The sequence below is a fragment of the Colossoma macropomum genome, unplaced genomic scaffold (assembly GCF_904425465.1).
Source record: "Colossoma macropomum unplaced genomic scaffold, Colossoma_macropomum, whole genome shotgun sequence".
NCBI lineage: Eukaryota > Metazoa > Chordata > Actinopteri > Characiformes > Serrasalmidae > Colossoma > Colossoma macropomum.
Genome location: NW_023494803.1, coordinates 32,076,597 through 32,095,757, shown reverse-complemented (window position 1 = coordinate 32,095,757; position 19,161 = coordinate 32,076,597). Strand labels below are relative to the sequence as shown.

At 40.8% G+C, this 19,161-nt stretch overlaps 1 protein-coding gene across 5 annotated transcripts in view; it reads right to left on the bottom strand.

Annotated features, from left to right (window-relative positions):
* Nucleotides 1-18,625, bottom strand: part of esrrb (estrogen-related receptor beta) — a 74,195-nt gene extending 55,570 nt beyond the window's left edge. The window contains exons 1-2 of one of the 5 annotated variants that reach the window (XM_036593707.1): nucleotides 18,499-18,625; nucleotides 9,760-9,828 (exon numbers count right to left, since the gene is read on the bottom strand). Coding sequence is in view for 2 of the 5 variants with exons in the window: in XM_036593705.1 (XP_036449598.1) it covers nucleotides 9,760-9,828; nucleotides 14,127-14,176 (119 nt within the window). In the remaining 3 variants the exon portion in view is untranslated. Of the gene's footprint in view, nucleotides 1-9,759; nucleotides 9,829-10,156; nucleotides 11,142-14,126; nucleotides 14,660-18,498 lie in introns of those variants that run through there. The other 4 variants (XM_036593705.1, XM_036593708.1, XM_036593709.1 and 1 more) reach the window with 4 other exon arrangements.
* Between the last annotated feature and the right edge of the window lie 536 nt (nucleotides 18,626-19,161).

Sequence of the window (19,161 nt, the reverse complement as noted above, 5' to 3'; positions counted from 1 at the left end):
TTGAAAGTCTTCTATGGGTGGATGGTCAAACAAACTTCAATATTGTTTTCTAAATAAGTTGAGCATGATAGGCCACAGCAATAGAGTTTGATCTGGATCATAATCTTTTAGGAAGTGTTTTCAGTACCATTAACTCAAAGCCATTTCAAACACAAGTTAATGATACTAAAATAACAGTCCAAGAATTGGCCCAGTGCTGTAATCTGTCCTTTTCTTTCTGCTTGCCTGTGTCAGACAGCGCTAGCACAAAGACTTTTTTCTCTGCTTTTTTCCTCACACCTTCTTCTTCTTTTGTTCCCCTGTGCACCCATCAAAATTCATGCTGAGTGTTGCCCACCAAGCATAATGTTCAGTTTGAGTCTAATCTGATTCCTCCTGGCTGTGCTAACAGAATTTCAGCTGCTGTAATATCGTTGTGCGGTGGTGGCAGTGCTGGAGATTAGCTGCTCTAATGATCCTGTGCCCTCGTGCTCCTGCGGGCCACGAGACCAGCGCTCAGTCTCTCGCCCTTCGTGCCACTGCGTTTTACTAACCTCAACTCACCACAACACTTCTCGGGAACAGTGCCATAAGCTTTAAAGGAGGACTGCCCACACCTAGGGCTGAATCCACCTGCTGTTATCATAGCTGTTTTGTTCTTATCTAGAGAAATCAGACAGTTTTTAGCACCAACATAAAGAAATTTGTGAACAAAATTCTGTATACATCTAATGAATGAACGAAAGAGTGTACTTGTGAAAAAGGGTGCAATTGTGAAAAAATGTACTACTTATTACTTATTTACTATTTATTACTTATTTAGACAAACAAATTTCAGTACTTAGCTAAAGAAATTAATATACCAAATTCTGTACTTATCTAAAGAAATTTGCAAACAAAAAGCTCTACCTACCTAAAGAAATGAGTGAACAAAATGTTGCACTGATCTACAGGAATTTCACGATTTAGAGAGAATTCTGTACTTATCTAAAGGCTTCTGCAAACAAAATTTTAGTGACTCATGGGTAAGCATATCCAAATAATGTTCTAATTCAAATTGTTATCTTTGAAAATACTTCTTTCAGACATTTACCATAAACAACAAAGACTTTTTTTGTCATTTTAAAATCGATTGGCTAGGGTACAGTTCACAAAGCCCTTCCTCACTCTCTCTCTCTCTCTCTCTATCTCTTTTCTTCGGTGTCTCTCTCTCACACACACACAGTGAGAGCAGTGCGAGCGGGAAGCCCTTTGCAGACAGGGTGCTATCAGATGGCCCGGTGCGGAGGTGGGGGGATCAGAGAGAGGACCCCAGGCGATGGGGCTGATAAGGGTCTGGCCTGGGAGCAGCCATTGGAGGAGGAACTCAATTAACTCCTGACAGGCACTCACACTCCTCTGGGCTCAGAGGCAACAGTGAAGCCTCGCGGGCAGCTGCCACACTGCCCTCTTCCTCTGGAGGCGGCCAGCAGTGCAAGGAGAGCACAGTGAGGCAGAGCAAACGCACCAGGCAAATTTACTAAACACTGCATGAGAACACTGCTGGGAGAACAGCGGTTATATATCAAAGGTTTTTTTTAACTCTGTGTGAAAATATTAGCTGCACTTTACACTGTATGGATATTTTTTGGGTGGACCAACTGGTCCAAAATCTCTTTACATTAAGGTGCATTAAGAACAATTTATAAAGTTACCATTTTGGAGATACAGGGTTTTGTTTTTCACAGTGAAATAAACGTTATGAGCATTTAACACTTGGTATTTCAGTCTTTATGTCTGCATCTCATCAGTGTGTAGACAATGTCCTGTTTGAACCCAACACAATGCAAATTAAACGGGCCTTTTTTAGACAAAGTGCACTCTCTGGGGGAGGGGGTACTAGCCAGGCCAGTGCATTGAGGACCACTAGGAAATATGGAGAATGCCCCTGCCTAGCCATATAAATGCTTTGGGTTAACAGCTACCAAGGGAATATTGGGGCCCCAGACCTAGGGGGCAATTTTAAAATGTGAGTGTGTGTGTAAGAGAGAGAGAGAGAGAGAGAGAGAGAGAGAGAGAGAGAGAGAGAGAGAGAGAAAAACGAGTGTACACTGAAAGCATCACCAGTGAAGGGTAGCAGGGCAGCAAAGGTAAGTGGCACTCGCCATGCTCCACTGGGATCCATTTGAATCTGTGGCCGGAAGCAGCCCCTAATTTTGGACTGTCTCGTTCATTAGTATTTTCTAAGCAGACAGAATGTGAGCTAGAGGTGAAGGAGGAACTCTGTGCTATAAAGCATAAAACACAGCCTTTCACGTGAACCCGACAAAGATTTACGATCAGCTGATCTAAAGAGGCAAATAAAAGACGAGGAGAAAAGGATACAGAGGGAGTGAGAGTTTGACAGAGGTGGAAAGAAAAGGGGAAAAATAAAGGGGGACAAAGGTAAGAGAGACTGATGTACAAATCGCATGCACAGTGGAAGTTAGGGCTGAACAATACTACAAGTCACACTGTGATATTGATTAATGAATATTGCGATATTAGGGACAAGAAGAGTCAAAAACAAACAGAAAAGGAGAAACTTATCTGAAAAAACTATTACCAAACAAAGCTTTAGCAATGGAAATGATGAATTTCAGGGAGGATTTCAGACAGCAGCTCGAATATTTTGGTTAGAGCTGCATGATCTGGAAAAAATACCATACTGCAATTATACTGTATCGCTATGTTGCATTTGCGATTTACCTTCCAGTATATTAAAAACATTAGTGAACCCTTGATGCGATTTAGTATTGCGAGGGCTGATGTCGTGATAACGATAAAGGAACGATATATATTGTGCAGCCCTAATAGAAGTGGAGAATAACTGGGATGATGCGGGAAAGAGCAGAGCAGGCCCAGTAGGAGAAAAAAGAGAGAAAAAGAGAGAGAGATAGGGCAGTGGATCAATAGTCACTGTGGCCTGCTCGCAGTGGCGGCTGGTGCTCGGTTACCACGAGGGGGACGGAGCCCGGCCCAGTGGCCCGGCAATTAAGCTCCTGCGTCTCCAGCCCAGGATTAAATTTAGCCCATCTCCCTGGCTTCTCCACTGCAGGCTTTATAAAACTATGAGCTCACTCATGACAACAACATGAGCCCCAGCCGTGCCCGCGGCCCCGGGCCAGCCTGACAGCACCGACCCAGACGCAGATCACATCTATTGATCCCTCTCTTCCTTCCTGTTCCTGAAGGGGAGGGGGACTTCAGATACTAAAACTCTACACTGACACAAACCCTAACACTTCTGAGAGGAAAGAAATATAAACTCAAGAACCAATCAGCTAGGAGACTTGCATCATGTGACAGGGCAGCAGTAACGGGGGAAAATTTATTTACTAAAGTGCTGAGCAACATGAACATGTGAACACTCTATTTCGTTTACTGTACACCATAGCGTTGCAAATGGCTCTCAAAAAATACTTTACAAATGCAGTGCATTTATATATTGATCCTCTAACATTGTACATACGAAACAGTGACTTTATAGGAGACGGAAAACTTTACTTTAAAGGATACACTATGTAAGATTTGCCCGCGACCCAGAAGGATAAGCGGTTGGGATTTAGAGAGCCCTCTGGTGGAAATGTGTAATGAAACACAATTTTGTACCGTCGGTCGTGCTTCGGACCCCTTCCCCGTGTGGATGAATCTCATGATTGCGAATGCATTGAAATAATAGAACTCAGTCAAAACTTATAAGAGAATAATCTACTTTGTCATCATATCTTCATGTCTAATGTTGATTTTGCATTTAAGACAAAAACATCGAGCCGGACCTTCTTTTTGAGCCTATGCGTGTGACATTAATCAGTAAAGACATATGATGTGGTCGGAAAACTCCTGCCAAAACCGATCTGACACCTCGGTCTTTTAAGTTATTATTTCAGGTTTCTAAGGACGACTCGGGGCAGTGCATGGACACATTTTAGACGTCTTTCAGTTTTAACCAAAACAATCCTACATAGTGCAGCTTTAAATTTAAGATTTTCCAAGTAATTCAAGACCGTTTAAATCGTTCCGTTTGTCATGACATGTTCACATAGTGTAAAGAGCAGCTGTTGTATTAAAAAATTAACTTTGGTTAATTGGTTTTCATACTATGTTGACAGTGAGGATACACTTGACATTACATTATTCACTGACTAATCACAGTGGTCGTCAGGTACTGCAGCATTTGCATGATCACCACAGTGGAACAGCTCCATTCACTGCGTGGCAGTGAATGAGTTAACATGTAACCGTGTAAGCCCAGCGGTAAAGATCCCACTTGAATTGAACAGCTCATCATATGGAAAAAGTAGTTCAGTCCTCGCTTGGCACACACAAGGGAGGTTTTTTTAAATCGTTCCCTTTTTTCTTTTTACACTAGAAATAATGTATAATGGCGCTTTTCCTGCTAAATAATTAGCTGACATCAAATATATTCTGGGCCTCAGAAATAGAGTGAAATGAGCATGTGGGTGTCCCTTTTGCAGAAGTCGTTCAGTGTGTCTTTGGTTTATTGAAAAAAAAAAAAAAAGTAATTTGACTCCACATCAGTCTTTGTGAATAGCTTCAGCATCGCTCACCGTACGGACATCAGAATCTCAGGTGGCATGCGAGGGGCTGCTAGGAGACTGTTCTTCACCTAGCCTTTGTCACAGGAACATCGCTCTTCTCCTACAAGAACACCTCCATATTAGAGCACATTCCCTGTGTGAATTAAACACTGAGCAGTGCGGTGACATCATACTTAGTGAACGTCACTTTGAGAAGGGTGGTTTCTGATCAGATCTCTCTATGGCGATACAAAATAAGACAAAAGAACACTGTGCCGGGATCAGTTCAGGCACTTCAGTTCTAGACACCTACTCCTACAGAAGCAGAAAACATTAAAAAACTCATCTATGGTCCCCAAAATCCTCTGTGGTGGACAAAAAGAGCCGTCATTTCCTAATAAAAATATAGCATTCGCCACGGTTAATTTAATGTTAACCAAACGAGCAGTAAACGAATATGCAGCACCTTGAGGGTTAACCACCACACACATCAGTCTGAGCCTATGCTCACAACAGATGGAAGTAATATTGTAAAGGTACACCATTCTGTGTATATTTCAGGTCTCAGTGCATAAGCTGGGGGTAGACGCAGACAGAAGCAAGGAACGATGCATGAAATTAGTTCATTAATCTTCCTCTCATAGGCTGCCCTTGTTTAGGGGGGAACTCTACCTGCTATGAACAAAGAGCCCGTCGCTCCATAGTCATCAATTACTCTCTTCATCACAGGGAATGCCCAGTGGAGAACGCAGCACACATCCACTGCAGGAGAGATGAAAAGCTCCACCTGGCCTGCCCAGTGCACCTGACAATTACTGAACAATCAAATGTATCAACGTCTGCATCTTCACTCATGTTCAGAGAACAACACAACAACATTAGCCTTACTCTTCACATTCTTTACAGTGTGACACTGAGATGAAGGGGATACACACGTTCTAGACACATAGGATTCCCAAAGAGGACAGACAGTATCCAGTTAAATCCTGCGAGCTCTAAATAGAGTCAATAAACCTTGATACACTGATAGATTTTTTAAGCATGAGCTGCTATCGGGGTATCATCAAGAGTTCCATCAAGTGTTTTTATGTTTGTAACTTACGCTGAGTGGTGCTAACATGCTAATTTGTGTTCTCTGTAATATTTTTTTCATAAATCTGTATAATATTTTACAAGATTTAGATGATATTTATGTAGCATTAGTGAAGTTAATGAACTTGGCTAAAAAGCCATTATGAATGCACAGTGATATCGGTATCATATCAACATCAGCAGATATGTGCTTAAAAAATACTGTCATCAGACAAATGTTTAGATTTGACCAATATTTCAAACTAATACTTCATAATGTATTTATTGTACTCTGGAAGAGCACAACATTTAAGCAGCACTGGGTTACTGTGTTAGAATCTCTGCCTTTTTATACATTTTACTGCATTTGTAGCTCTCTACAAGTAAGTATTTTATTTCTCTGTATTGCTAATCCAGATGCTAGTGCATCCCTAGAAGCAATGCCTTAAAAACTCGACATAGCTTATTTTGATTTGACTATTTAATCAGTCTTCATTTTTAACAATTTAAAGCACTCAGCAAATGACATACATTTCAGTTAACTCATGTTTTAAAGTTAGGTTTTGATACTGTTTATAAAAGTTTGCTTGAACACTCCTCATCAACTACACCTTATCTTTCTGTCAGTGTCAGTGTTGTTTGGTGTACCACTGTTCGTCCCCATGAAGGATGACTTTGAACACTATCCCTCGCTTTCCTGCCGAACCTCACTATTTAAACTGCATTAAGTAAATTTTACCTTTGAGGACTTTGCAACATTAACAAATTTATGTCACTTTAATACAGAGATTCATCTCACGGGGCAATGCAAATGTATCCTGACAAAGCAGTAAGGACCCAAATCTCCTGCTACAAGCAGGTAAAGACTCAACGGCATCTTCACAAACAATAAACAGCCTATGCTTTGGCAACTATAATGTAATAGCTTGCATAAGTACAAACTTGATCCTGAACATCATGATTGAAAATGATGTTCACACACCATCATGATAATATTTAAAGTTTAGTACTAATCACTTATGACTTTTAATCAATTATGGCAACGCTTGCAGAAATGTATCTATGCACTCAGTCCTAAAAAAGAACACATGACAGCTACAGCAGGAGCGTGCTTCCTCCCCCCGTTCAAGCTCTCACTCGGCCTGGCTGGCACTTTTACTCAGCAGCATCTGCCAAAAAAGTTGCAGTGCTGTGTCCAGTTCGGCTCGTCCCCCCGCGCCCCCTGTGCCTCAGATACTGAAGCAGGGCGGATCGCTTGGCGGCCAGCACACTGGATAAAGATTTACATTATAATGCACTCTGCTTTTCTGTGAACACGCTGCTCGTCATTCACAGGTCAGCACCGGAGAGCAAGAGGAACAAAAGCTCCCGTATAATGGACTTTGATTTAGGTGGCGGAGATAACACATTGACATTGAATTAAAACAAAGAAATGAAATGGAACGTGATAACCTTCCGAAAAGTCAGAAGAGAGAGAAGCCTAAAAGATACCTAACACAGCCAGGGTTAAACCTCCTCAATGTTCAAGCCCTGGACTGGTTTAAAGGTCTTTTGCGAAATATGATATTTGCTGCCTTTTGGCAAACATTGTATTTAAAAAATCACAATCATCCATCCCATTTAACTAACACTGGTATAACTGGAGAGGACGAGGTCTCTAAAAGACTAGTTCATATTTTATATCAGTTGCTGTTTTTTACATTTTCCTTGTGTGAAACTGCTTTAATTGTTTCATATTGTTGTGGGTACATCTGTACTATATACAACTAGTAATAGTTACTTTACAGTAGAAATAGTTTCAATGGAAGTTCTCTCAAAAAACTGAAAAAATATTTTTAATTATGACACATTCTTTCTAAAAATCGGTGCTAAAAATGTCCACTTAGAGCTCAGACAGACATCAGCTCAGAGTGCACTCACTATCAATCCCCACAACACATTTCTGAGTTCCCTGCTGAACTTTCTCTAAGTTTCCATGCTGTTATTTGCTGTGTATGTGTTAGGACACCCATGCGGGGTACAGATACAGTGTGGGGGCTACAGGCAGAGCCGCTGAGGCTGGATGTGCTGCTGGAGCCGCTGCATCGTGCACTCAGTTTGGCTGTCAGGAGGAATCAGAGCCAGTATTGTGACGGACCGTTTCAATATTGATTTCATAAATAAACAGAGCTAACCATCGATCCTAATGTTATTTTGCATTTCAATTACTGCTCAGAAACATAACCTTCAAACGACTGGGCGTTCAATACCAATAACATTCTCTGATAAACGCTCGCATAGCCACCCAACGCACGTCGCGCTTCACTTTTTTTTTCTCCTCCTCTCTCTCCAAAGTGTAAATTAGTGGACTTAGCATTTTCCCTCCATAAACATTTAATTAGGGAGCGAATCAGAAAGCAGGGTGTGGATCGTTTCCCGGGTGTCTGTGGGACTGACAGTGTCACGGATGCAAATAGAGATGGAGTGGTGTGGACAGCACCACCCTGCTGCCGCGAAACTCATATTTCCATTAAAGTGCATGTACAGCACCCACAATCTGACATCTGTCACACTCTATATAGAGATATAAGAGATATCTCTTATATCTCTGACTTGTGGAGGTTTTCATTCACCCAAAATCCTGCATTCAACAAAGAAATTAAATGAAGGTTAATCAGTACAAATGAAGCGTCCTGAAATGTATGTTTAGAAACTCAGTGTCTCTTTCAAAATTAACATTTTTTAGGTAAGTAAACTGTTCAACTACAATTGCCTATACATATAGTTCTGTAGCTTTGTCTCTCAAGTGTGCGCCCCGCATGTGAGTGCCCTTGTGGTGTCGGAGCAACAGGAAGATGTGCTGACACGCAGCGTCAGTGATAGCAGTGGCTATGGGGTGGAGGCAGGATGCAAAGGCCCCAGCCCTGTCTCAGCCAGGCATTATCCCCAGTGCACTAATGGACCCCCGCTTTATTTTTAAACACGCTGTCACAGTGCAGCTAGGATGCCAAGGTTACCTTAGTGAGAATGAGGCGGGACGGGCGGGTGATGTGGCCTGCTTCGGACGCTGCTGCAGGGTGCGAGAGTGCTGAATGAGGGAGTGAGACTGCAGCACTCCACCGAGAGAAGAACAACACCTGCAGCCGGAGTCAGCCTCAACCAGCGCCCTCTAGAACTAATGAACGTACTTCACATTATAGAGAACTACAGTAATAGAGAGACAAAAGGCTGCTTGCACTCTGCACTCAATGCAAAGAAGAAAAAACTATTAACGAAAAAAAATTTAAGCCGTAGTTTACATGCCCCATTTTTCAAAATGCAGCTGTAGGGAAGCATGATCATATCGGAATCATATCAGCATCGGCAGATAATTGCTTTAAAAGAACATTATCGAATTGGGACAGATGTTTAGATTTGACCGATATTTCAAACCGATACTTGATGTATTTGTTGTACTCCGGAGGAGCAGAATGTTTAGATGACACTGGGTTACTGCGCAAATATAACTGCATTTAATTCATTAGTGCACTTGTAACCATCTACAAACAAATGTTACATTTCACTTTACGCTAATACAGGGCGGATGTAATCCAAATTTGTACATTTTATAAACATTTATGTATTGGCATAGGCAGGTATATTCATGAAAAACATAGGACATTGGCATCGGCCCACAGTTTCTATATTGGCATATGTCATGAAATGAAATTATAACACAGAGTGATTTTGAATTTGAAGTAGAATTACACCACTGACAGATCAGCAAGCTACACCCTTTGCCATGGTTCTACCTACAAACCACAAAAGAAACTGCGACATGATGTGTACAAACACAATACAAACAGACTCACTGTACACAGTAGCTACTCCTTCCATATCATCCTGCTAAAAATGAGCAGTAGCAGCTACTGAGGAATTGTCTAACATGAGTAGAATTTATGTGTGAATTGTGACTGAGAGAGTGACATAGAAAAACTCTCATCGAAACATGTGCATGCTGCCTGTAAACACAAACACGCATCACAAAAAAAGCAGCAGTGGGATGGTCAATACAGAGCGCATCCCAAATCACCCCGGGGAAGGATCAGCTCCCCTGTGGGCCGCGCGGCTGCACGGCCACTAAGTGAATTCATTTACAGTGCAAAGAATGAGAGTGCTGTGCAGGGCTTACCAGAAGTGAGAGGGCTCCAGAGTGGCCAGTGGACTGAGTAATCGGCCTAATGAATGGGACAAGGAGGCCCTGTTGGTACAAGGAGACGCATTTAGAAATGGGGTGACAGAAATGAAATTAAAAAAAAAAAAAACAGCTGTTTGTCTGTTTGTTTGAAAAAAGGCATCTAGCCGTCCCATCATTGTAAGGGCAGTGGACAAATGGATACAAGGTGAGACAGATATCATATGTGATTAGATAGGTGCTTGATCTGGCCAAAGGTCAGCGGACCGGCAGTGGTCACAGGCTGGGTTCTTGTGGACGGAGTGGGCTAAAGCCTCTCAGTTAAGGGGAAAAGGTGGGTCGAGCGCAGCCACAGGCAGGCCTCTGTGGGTAATGTATTCTGAAACCAAATTACCGTAAGCCGATCCCATCTGGATAGTGTCGGAGTGGGGGCTGCTTTGGTTACCCACGATAGCATCTCCACGCAGACAGCAAAAATCTGATTAACCCAATAGCACTGAAACACTTGGTCAAAGAGCAAGGAGCTTTTAACTTAAGATACACTAATGCAATTCCCTCGCCTTGTTTTCTCTACAGCTAATATAATAAAATGGAGGAGAGGAGGGGGGAAAAAAAGAGAGGAAAACAACGGAAGAGATGTGCATTTTAAGTGCTCAATGCGCCAACTCGGGAATGAAGTCAAACAAATTTAAATGTAATTCATCACTGAGTGCGTATGGAGGTTCACCACAGAAATACATAATCCAACTGTCATTCCACTAAAGAGAAAAAGGAGGGGGGGGGTGGTGTGAGTGAGGAAAACGGGGGGATATGCTTGTCGGTAAGTGAGGAAAAGATAGAAAAGTCTTGTCTCTTTTCATTTTCGCTCATTGTGAATGCGCCAACAAGCTAAGAAAAACTCAAAGTGACAGGTCACAATATTGCCAGATTTCTGAATGGCAAGGAAACATCACAAAAACCCGAGAGGTGCAATAAAGCGAGCCATTCCCCCCCAGCTGCTGCCTGCATCCTGGCAACCAAACTTAAAAAAGAAGACGTTATTAAAAACACGTAAAAGACAAAAGGAACTGCCACATGTGGCAAACGCAATCCACACGGTTTACTAGAAAGCTTTTACTCTTTCTGCATTATTAACTCTTTGGTGTCACCTCTCTGGAAGCGTCCGACGTAAACAGCGCTGGCTTCTCTACATCTGACACTAGTAAACATATAGTGGTCACACTTTCAGTGCTAATTCAGGACAGTGGTGCATGTTGAGGTCAATCCATACAGATGCATGCATATATTGAATTCACCAATACCAGACTAATGGACTGGCCAACACAGTCCACTCAACAAACCAGCGACAGCGGATTTCTCTCTCTTTCTCTTTCTCTCTAATTCTCACCCTACAGAGCAGCAATTCAAAATGATTCTTTTAAGATGTGTCAAAATGACCAGCATTCAGAAACTAAAAATGAAATTCACTTAAAGTTTATTTTTCCTAGTTTTACTAACTAGTGCTTTTAGTAATGCAAGATTAAAAATAAGAAGAATAGAGAAATGTATCTAAAATATGTATATAATATTTTTTATATAATGTATAAAAAGTGAAATAGCTGTATTTAGTATATATATATATATATATATATATATATATATATATATGTGTGTGTGTGTGTGTGTGTGTGTGTGTGTGTGTGTGTGTGTACATAAAGGAAATGTAAAATTTCAATATCTAAAACTGCTCACGATTTTTGTCACTCTTCTACTGTTCCAGCACACACACACACACACACACACACACACACACACACATAACACACATAACACACATAAATCTCACTACTGATGTCCTAGTGCACAAAAAATACTAAGCAGAGATCAGAATGTTAAATGATATTAAATGATATAAAGGTTTGCGCTGAGGCCAAACATTTACTCCCTTTTTGTAATATTACAGCACATGCTGTTGTATGTTAGTGTTCCATGTCTATGCGAGCCAGTACATACTGCACACTGCACACCATTCAAACAACATTCAAATGTTGGGTGGTGTCCTGAAAAAAGAGTTAGTCTGGCCTTACATTGCCGCATAATGGACACTTAATTTCAAATAACTTGTTTTCAATTAAAAGTAAATGTTTAGTCTATTAAAGTAGCTTCAGTTTATTAATCTGTAGTGGAGAAACAAATGTGTGTGTAAAATTCTCATCACGGTGTAAATATGAAAACTGCTTTTCTGTGGCATAAATACATCCATATATAACAACAAAAATATTGTTTACTTTTTTATTACTCAGACTTGTGGAAGTAGTATGAACACAATACACTGATTAAAATCTGAATAAAAATAAATGAACATTAATGAATTTATTTTTTTTAAGAAATCAAATTAACAGTATGAAATGGTAATAGTAGTTAGGAGTCGTCTGAATAGGGTCTTATTTAAAAACATGAACTGCTCTCTTAACTACAGCATAAACTCAGCCCCTCATTATTCTTAATGCTATGATTCAGAATTGCTGTAAAATGTAGGCAGCAAAAGTTTAAATCATATTTAAATAAAATAAACACAGCAAAATCTAAAATGTATATTTACTTTTAATTTAAAATAATAATTTGTTTATTAAGCTTTATTAATGCAAATATATTCTCTATGTTCTGCAATTATGTGGCAATTGTAAAATCTCAGCAGAGCTGTCAAAATAAACACACAACACAGAAGAACTAACAGACCCGTTTTTCAGTACGTTAAACTCAAAATGCAGCAGTGTTCAAAGCAAATTTAAAAAGTTTGTAAATGTAGCAGTTTGGGCAGAGGCTGTCCAGTAGTGTACCTAGAAAAGCTGAGCTGTATTGAACCGTTGTAATCCTGCTTAGTGTTAACTACAAAGCAGATTAAAATATGCGTGGCTAAGGAGTTAACGAGCTCTGCAGTGCACAGCGTGGTCAGCGGTGGGCCAGACACACTTCCCCAAAAACCCACAGACACACAGTCCCCGGACTGCAGCAGGAACTGATGTCATTTTAGCCCATTTCATTCCGTCCCCTCGGTGCGTCCGTAGGCTCGGAGTGCCGGTGTAATCCTACACGCCGTCCACAGTGAAAAAATCCATACAGCTGAGCTACTTCACATTATTCTTTTCAAGCATATCAATCTTTCAGCCCGCCACGCTGGAGATCTTTTTATGATAATCCAGCCACAATAACGCACACATTTGGCTGATTGGATTTTTAGCATGAAAAGAGTTATTGTTGTAAATTAAGAGTGCTCTGAGTATGGTTTATGATCAACATGATATATATCAGTACATCAGTACATGCAGAGATTACATGCTGGGCGCAGGGAAAAAAAACTTCTGATGGCTATAAATTCATAGAAATAACTGAGAAATATGGCGCAATGAGAAGTGAAAAGAAATGACAACTAGTTATTACTTTTAAAAGCCCGATTAAAAAATTATGCTTAGGTTTTAAACAAGTAGATCTGATGTGGAGAGAATTCATTTTTGAAAATGAGACACGATTGAAAAGTGGAAGGAAAATAATTCTTATTCACATTTAAAGCTGGTATTGACAGTAAGTTTGAGAATTGTCAAGTTTATAGAAGCGCTCTGGCTCTGTTCTCAGGCCGGTCAGCTGTAGCCGTAGCAGGACAGTACAGGGGTGAGAGAGAGCGCGTACTGAGCGGCGAATGCTCCTCTGGATCTCTCTTCTCTATAACAAATATTCCCACCATGTAATTCAGCCTGTCCGATCCCCATGAGATCTCTTTAATCTTGTCTCTTTCCATTTAGCCCCATGCATTTAAGAGTGGGCACTGATCTAAGCGCGACTTCCCCTTTATTCACTGCTTTTGTCCCGCTTGGACAAGTACCTTAAGATTTGTTTTGTTTTTTTTTTCCCCTTTCATTCTTTTTGAAATGCACATGCACATACTTGCGCGTTCACATACAAATGAAGGGAAATCACACTTAAGGAGCACCTAATTGATTGGCCACGCACTTAATGCAATGTGCAAAGAGTTGCCACACACAGCTAACAAGCGGCTTTCAGGCGAGGCTTTTTTCCCCCTCTGTCCCATACAGAACAAGCACAGAGCACCTGCTCCGCTGCTATACTTAATAATCTGTTCAAGCCTCGTTACACTCGAAACAGACAGAGAGAATGTGTCTACGTATATGTGGAGTACCAACACAGCTGACGAAAGTACAAAGCCTCTTAAAAATAACAGCAAAAAGCTGCTTAGGACAGCCCAACCAGATACTCAGAAAAGCAAGAAAAAGAAAGAGCAAAAGCAGAAACATGCTATTTCCAGAGAGAGAGAGAGATTAAGAGAGAGAGAGGTTAAAATAGAGTAGAGAAAAGAAAGATGCACCTACTGGTTATGATAGCTGAGAGGATCAGGGATGCAAAGTTCGGAAATGTCCATCAGTCCAGTTTTAGCATTCCAGGAAGCAGAGAAGGAGGAAAGAGGAAATGAGTGACCCCCTACTTCTCCCCCCAAAAAACGAGAGACGGACGAGCACCTTCAAAGGAAAATGTTAAACCAAAAAAAAAAGAGCACCCTCCTGCACAGCACCCCCCCAGTCTGCACAGGTACAAGAGTGTGTGCGTGTGTGTGTATAAGTTAGCTAGTATGTATGTGTGTATGGATGTGCATGAGAGTGGGGGGGGGCAAGAGGTAAAGTGGGAGGGGGGGTGAGAAGGAGTGAGCGAGGCAGAGAGAGGCAGCGGTGGAGAGAGAGAGAGAGAGAGAGTGAGCGGGCGAGCGAGCAAGCGCTAAGATGGAGTGGCCGTGCGAGAGCGAGCGAGAGAAATGACTCTTTCCATGCTCAGGATAGGGCTCTTTAAGACTGAAGGGCTTGATGAATATGGAACAGCTGCTGTTGGCTGGCTCCGGGGGGCCGGACTTAAAGCGACAGAGAGAGAGAGAGAGAGAGAGAGAGAGAGGCTGGTGGAACACAGGGGAGGGGGTGGGGAGAGAGGGGGGGGGTCTTAAATGCCCACACAGACAATCGCACACCCTGATATACACAAACACACAATTTACTATAAAGCTCCATGTGAGGTCTTTCACTGACTCCAGGGAGAGAAAATAATACTAACCCTAAACACAGCCCTGGCTCTAACTTTAACCATTTACAGGAAGAACACACTCGGAAAATGAATAGAACAAGCACAATTTCTATATAATAAATGCATATACTCTTGTCATGACCAGCAAAAAGAATCACTGCTTGAAAGTAGGCATGTACAATAATATGGGAATTATATCAATGTTGGCAAATTGTTGCTTAAAAAGAGATCAAACATTTGACATTTGATAGATATATCAGACTGAAATTTGATGATGTTTTTATTATACTGAATGAGCAGACTTTTTAGGTGATACTGGGATACTGCACTCAAATCTTCTAATTTTATTTATTTTACTGCATCAGTATTCTAAAGAACTTGTTTTTTACTCAATAATGCTATTTAAGGCAGACATATTTCCAATTTTATGAACGTTTATGTAGGAACTGGCAGATAAAGATGAAATTCATCAGATATCATCATCAGCCCACAATTCCCATATCGGTGCATCCCTACATGTGAGCACTTTTGGTCCTCTTTAGTACAGCAATACAAACAAATCCACAGATTTGAAACAGATGCATACTTTAAGAAAACCTCACGAATTATCAGACTGGACAAAAAAGCAATAATTAAAAAAGATAATGCGCTAAAGAAAAAGCGCTATGTGCCTTACAAATATCTTGTCTTCTAATAAGAAGCATGTGTTCAAACATGGGTAATATAGTTCAGTATAGATTTAGCCACTGTCAGAGCGCAGTTGTGTATTTTTTAAACTCACTATTATATTTCATACTACTGTCAACTATTGCTCTTTTAACGCTGTCATCTTAAATTATGTGTTTCCAGGATTTAGATGTACTGAGATTAAATTGGTGTACCGAGATATACTGAGATCAGATAAAACAGATTTATTTAGATTTTGATTATTTATGAAGAGTTATTTATTTATGTCAATATTTATTTATTTATTTATTTAAATGAACATTAATAACTTGAACTTTAAGTTAAAACAAGCTCACGAATTCGCAAACTGGTTAACTTTCATGATTTTTTAAAAACAGCTAAGAATGGTGAGTCTACAGAAATAAATCAGAAGAGTCACGAGTTTTTTGTTTTTTTTTACACCATCACACAGCAACCATCCTGTGAAAGTTTCAGCACAAGTGTGAGAAATGTTTCGAGCCATAACTCAAACTAGACACCCATCAGCTTCTAAAGCGGCGGAAAATCCTTGCCTGTCTTCAGTGTCCCGAGGTTTTAAAAACGCCTGTGTCTCACTGTTGATCAAGCCTTAGAAGAATGCAGGGAATGCAGATACCATTTCACAGTTGATGAGGGTCTCCATGTTACTGTATCCCATTTTATAAAGCAGCGGCACACCATATCATCCAAAGGGAGCGCTGACAAAGCCATGGATGACCAATGGGCGATTTGAACAGATGTAACTTACAGCGTCTCCCAAAACCAAACTCTATAAAACATGCAAAGCCTTTGCAGCAACTCTGCAGAGACACAGCAGACAAAACAGTGGGGCTGAGTTCAGAGACTTTTACAAATATGTGATGATCAGCAACAGAGAGCATAACTGATGCACTGCACTTGTTTCAATGCTCGATTTCTGCAGGAACATACTAGAAGGCGGTGGGCTCGTTACTCGGCGGCTCCAGCCTGCTGTTAAGAGAATCCAACCCTCTCCTATTCATCGGCTCACGTTTCCATAATCAATACTAAAACATCATGCAATCCCTATTGATCATCACAGGCCCCCATTGATGCTCTATTGCAGGCCTTCAAGTTTGGTTTGCATAAAAAAACCCACTTATTCAGCTGGACATCACAGCTAGTTTGAAGTGCATGACAGCCAGGAATCAAAGTAAATTAATAATGACAAATTCTTTAAAGTAATTTTAGAAACATGAACAGCTCCCAAACTATTGTAATAATCTGAACAGATGTATCCAATCAATAATACAGAATGCATTTACTTTCCCCTTAATTACAGATAACATTCTCAATCCAGCCATATAGACGCAGTTCAGTCCTTCAGAACACCCCTTTCAATATGCCTGAATATATGAGCTATAAGAACAAACTCTAAAAAAAGCATCAAAGGCTCTTCTGATCCAACATGCATGTAAAAGGCTCATAAGAGCCCCAGCATGTGCTAAGCTATTTTTAAGTACATCAACATTGTGGTTCATATCGAGTGGATGATTGATGTCTCAGAAATTCAGGAACATACTGTAATTTAATTGCAAAACACAGGATTAAAGGTCATTCATCCGAGATTCTAATCCACCTGATTTGGTTAAAGGGGAGGGCTGAGATCCCTTTGGAATTCTTATTAAGTGGCAGGCAACTGGCTCTACAAAGTCCTGCACAAAAAGCTGCCTCATTCATCTTTTTATGCCTTGCCTCACACTTGCACTCGACGTAAATCACTGATATGGTGAATAATAATAGTGAGAATGCTTTAAATTGCATCTGATGAAAGCAGCAGTACAGATGCTGTTTTTTTCACAAGCTGAGAGAAATGAAAAAGTATTGTAATCAGAGTTTCAAAAATAAAAACATTAAAAAAAACCTGACACATTCAACATGTCAACTTGCAACAAATTACAAAAGTGGCAGAAAATGTAACCCTGATTTTAAAGAGATTAAAGTCATTTTAACTGTATTTCGGTCAGTTATTTGCAAAGCTTTAGTATAATTTGTTTTATTACAGAAAATATAGATATCACAAACAGATATAGATAAAAAATATAGACAAAATACAGATGCTAAATCAGATATATCAAGAATTGAACAATGCAGTATAACAATAATATAATAAATTAATGAAAACTATTTTGATTTTATACTTAAGACAAAAAATGAACAAGTGTAAATGTGGTCTAAAATTTGAATAATAATTCAGATCAAAACAGAATAAGGCCACTGGATGTACCTGTGGATTACCAGTATGGAAGAATTAAGCTCTAAAACAGAACATACAGGCTTTATTAGGCAGAGCTGCCTAATAAAGTGACAGAAGGTGCAGATAAATGTCAGTGTAACGTTCCCTTTTCCCTTGTGGCCTTAAAAGCAAGGCCACTGCTCTCTCTGAAGTCCACTGCACAACTAGTTAATAGTAAGGTAGGCTACTACTGACGCGGTTGAGAGAGAGAGAGAGAGAGAGAGAGAGAGGGAGAGGGAGAGAGGGATCATTGCCCGGCTTCTTGGCAGCATGTGACACGACACTGATCATTAACGCGCCTCATTTTATTTTAATGTTTCCCGTTTAAGGTAGTTTAAGGTGGGACTTGAGACGCTGCTATCGTTAACGTTCGACACGTACGTCTTATATACTGTAGCGTCACTGCAAATGTTTACATTTTTACCCACGTGGTGAAACATTTGGACAGTTAACATCGCGATACCGCAGCAGCAGCAGCGGCAGCAGCACTCAGGCGGGAAAAGAAACTCCACAGACATGAAAGCCTTTAGAGTCTCAGTGTCATTAAAGTTCTAATCAACTTTGAAAAAGTTCCACTGCTTGAGTATCAGATAAACACAGACAGAACTCTGAATGAAAAAGACACGTCTGAGTAAGACAGCAGACGAAACGAGACAGTATTGGTAGCCTATGTCGCAGAGAAAAAGAGGAGAGAGAGGAGGAGAGAACTACTCTACCTTCTCACACACACAGGTCATTTCGAGCTCCCTCAGGTGCGCCTGTGTAAGAGAGAGACGTCCTCAGCTTCCTCTGCCTGCGTTTACCTTTACAAACTGACTGCTGCTTCCTTGCCGTTGGTCGACAGGTCTGTCCACCCCTCCTCCTCCTCCTCCTCTTTCTCCTCCGGCTCTGCCTCACTCACTCCATCCCTCCGAGCCTCCACACGCTGTGCTTTCTGAGCCCTGACCGCTCCAACTTTTTTAAAACTACGAGTAAACGAATGAGTGAAAGAAGTTCAGTCGTATAACTCGGCTGTCTTCCCCCTCCGTCTGCCTTTAACAGTCACGCTAGCACACATGCTAGGGCGTAGTAAGCAAGTCTTCGCGGGAAAACACGCAGCTCGCGCGCCGGGTCAATTCTGAATACCAACCGTAAGTTCTGGAAAGAAAAAAAAAGAAAGAAAGGTCGTTTTAAGTCCGCCGTTGATGAATAAATTAGAAGACAACAGTCTGAGGCGAGGTGAGCTGAGAGTTGGGCGACGGTGTCATGTAGTCATTAGGCTGAACTTAGGGCTTCAGTCCAGCCTGTGGAAAGTCTGCAAGTGTGAAGCTCGGTGTTTAACTGAATGTTTATTCATTTGTTTATTTTATTTACCTCAGAAACTTTGTATTTTCATTGCT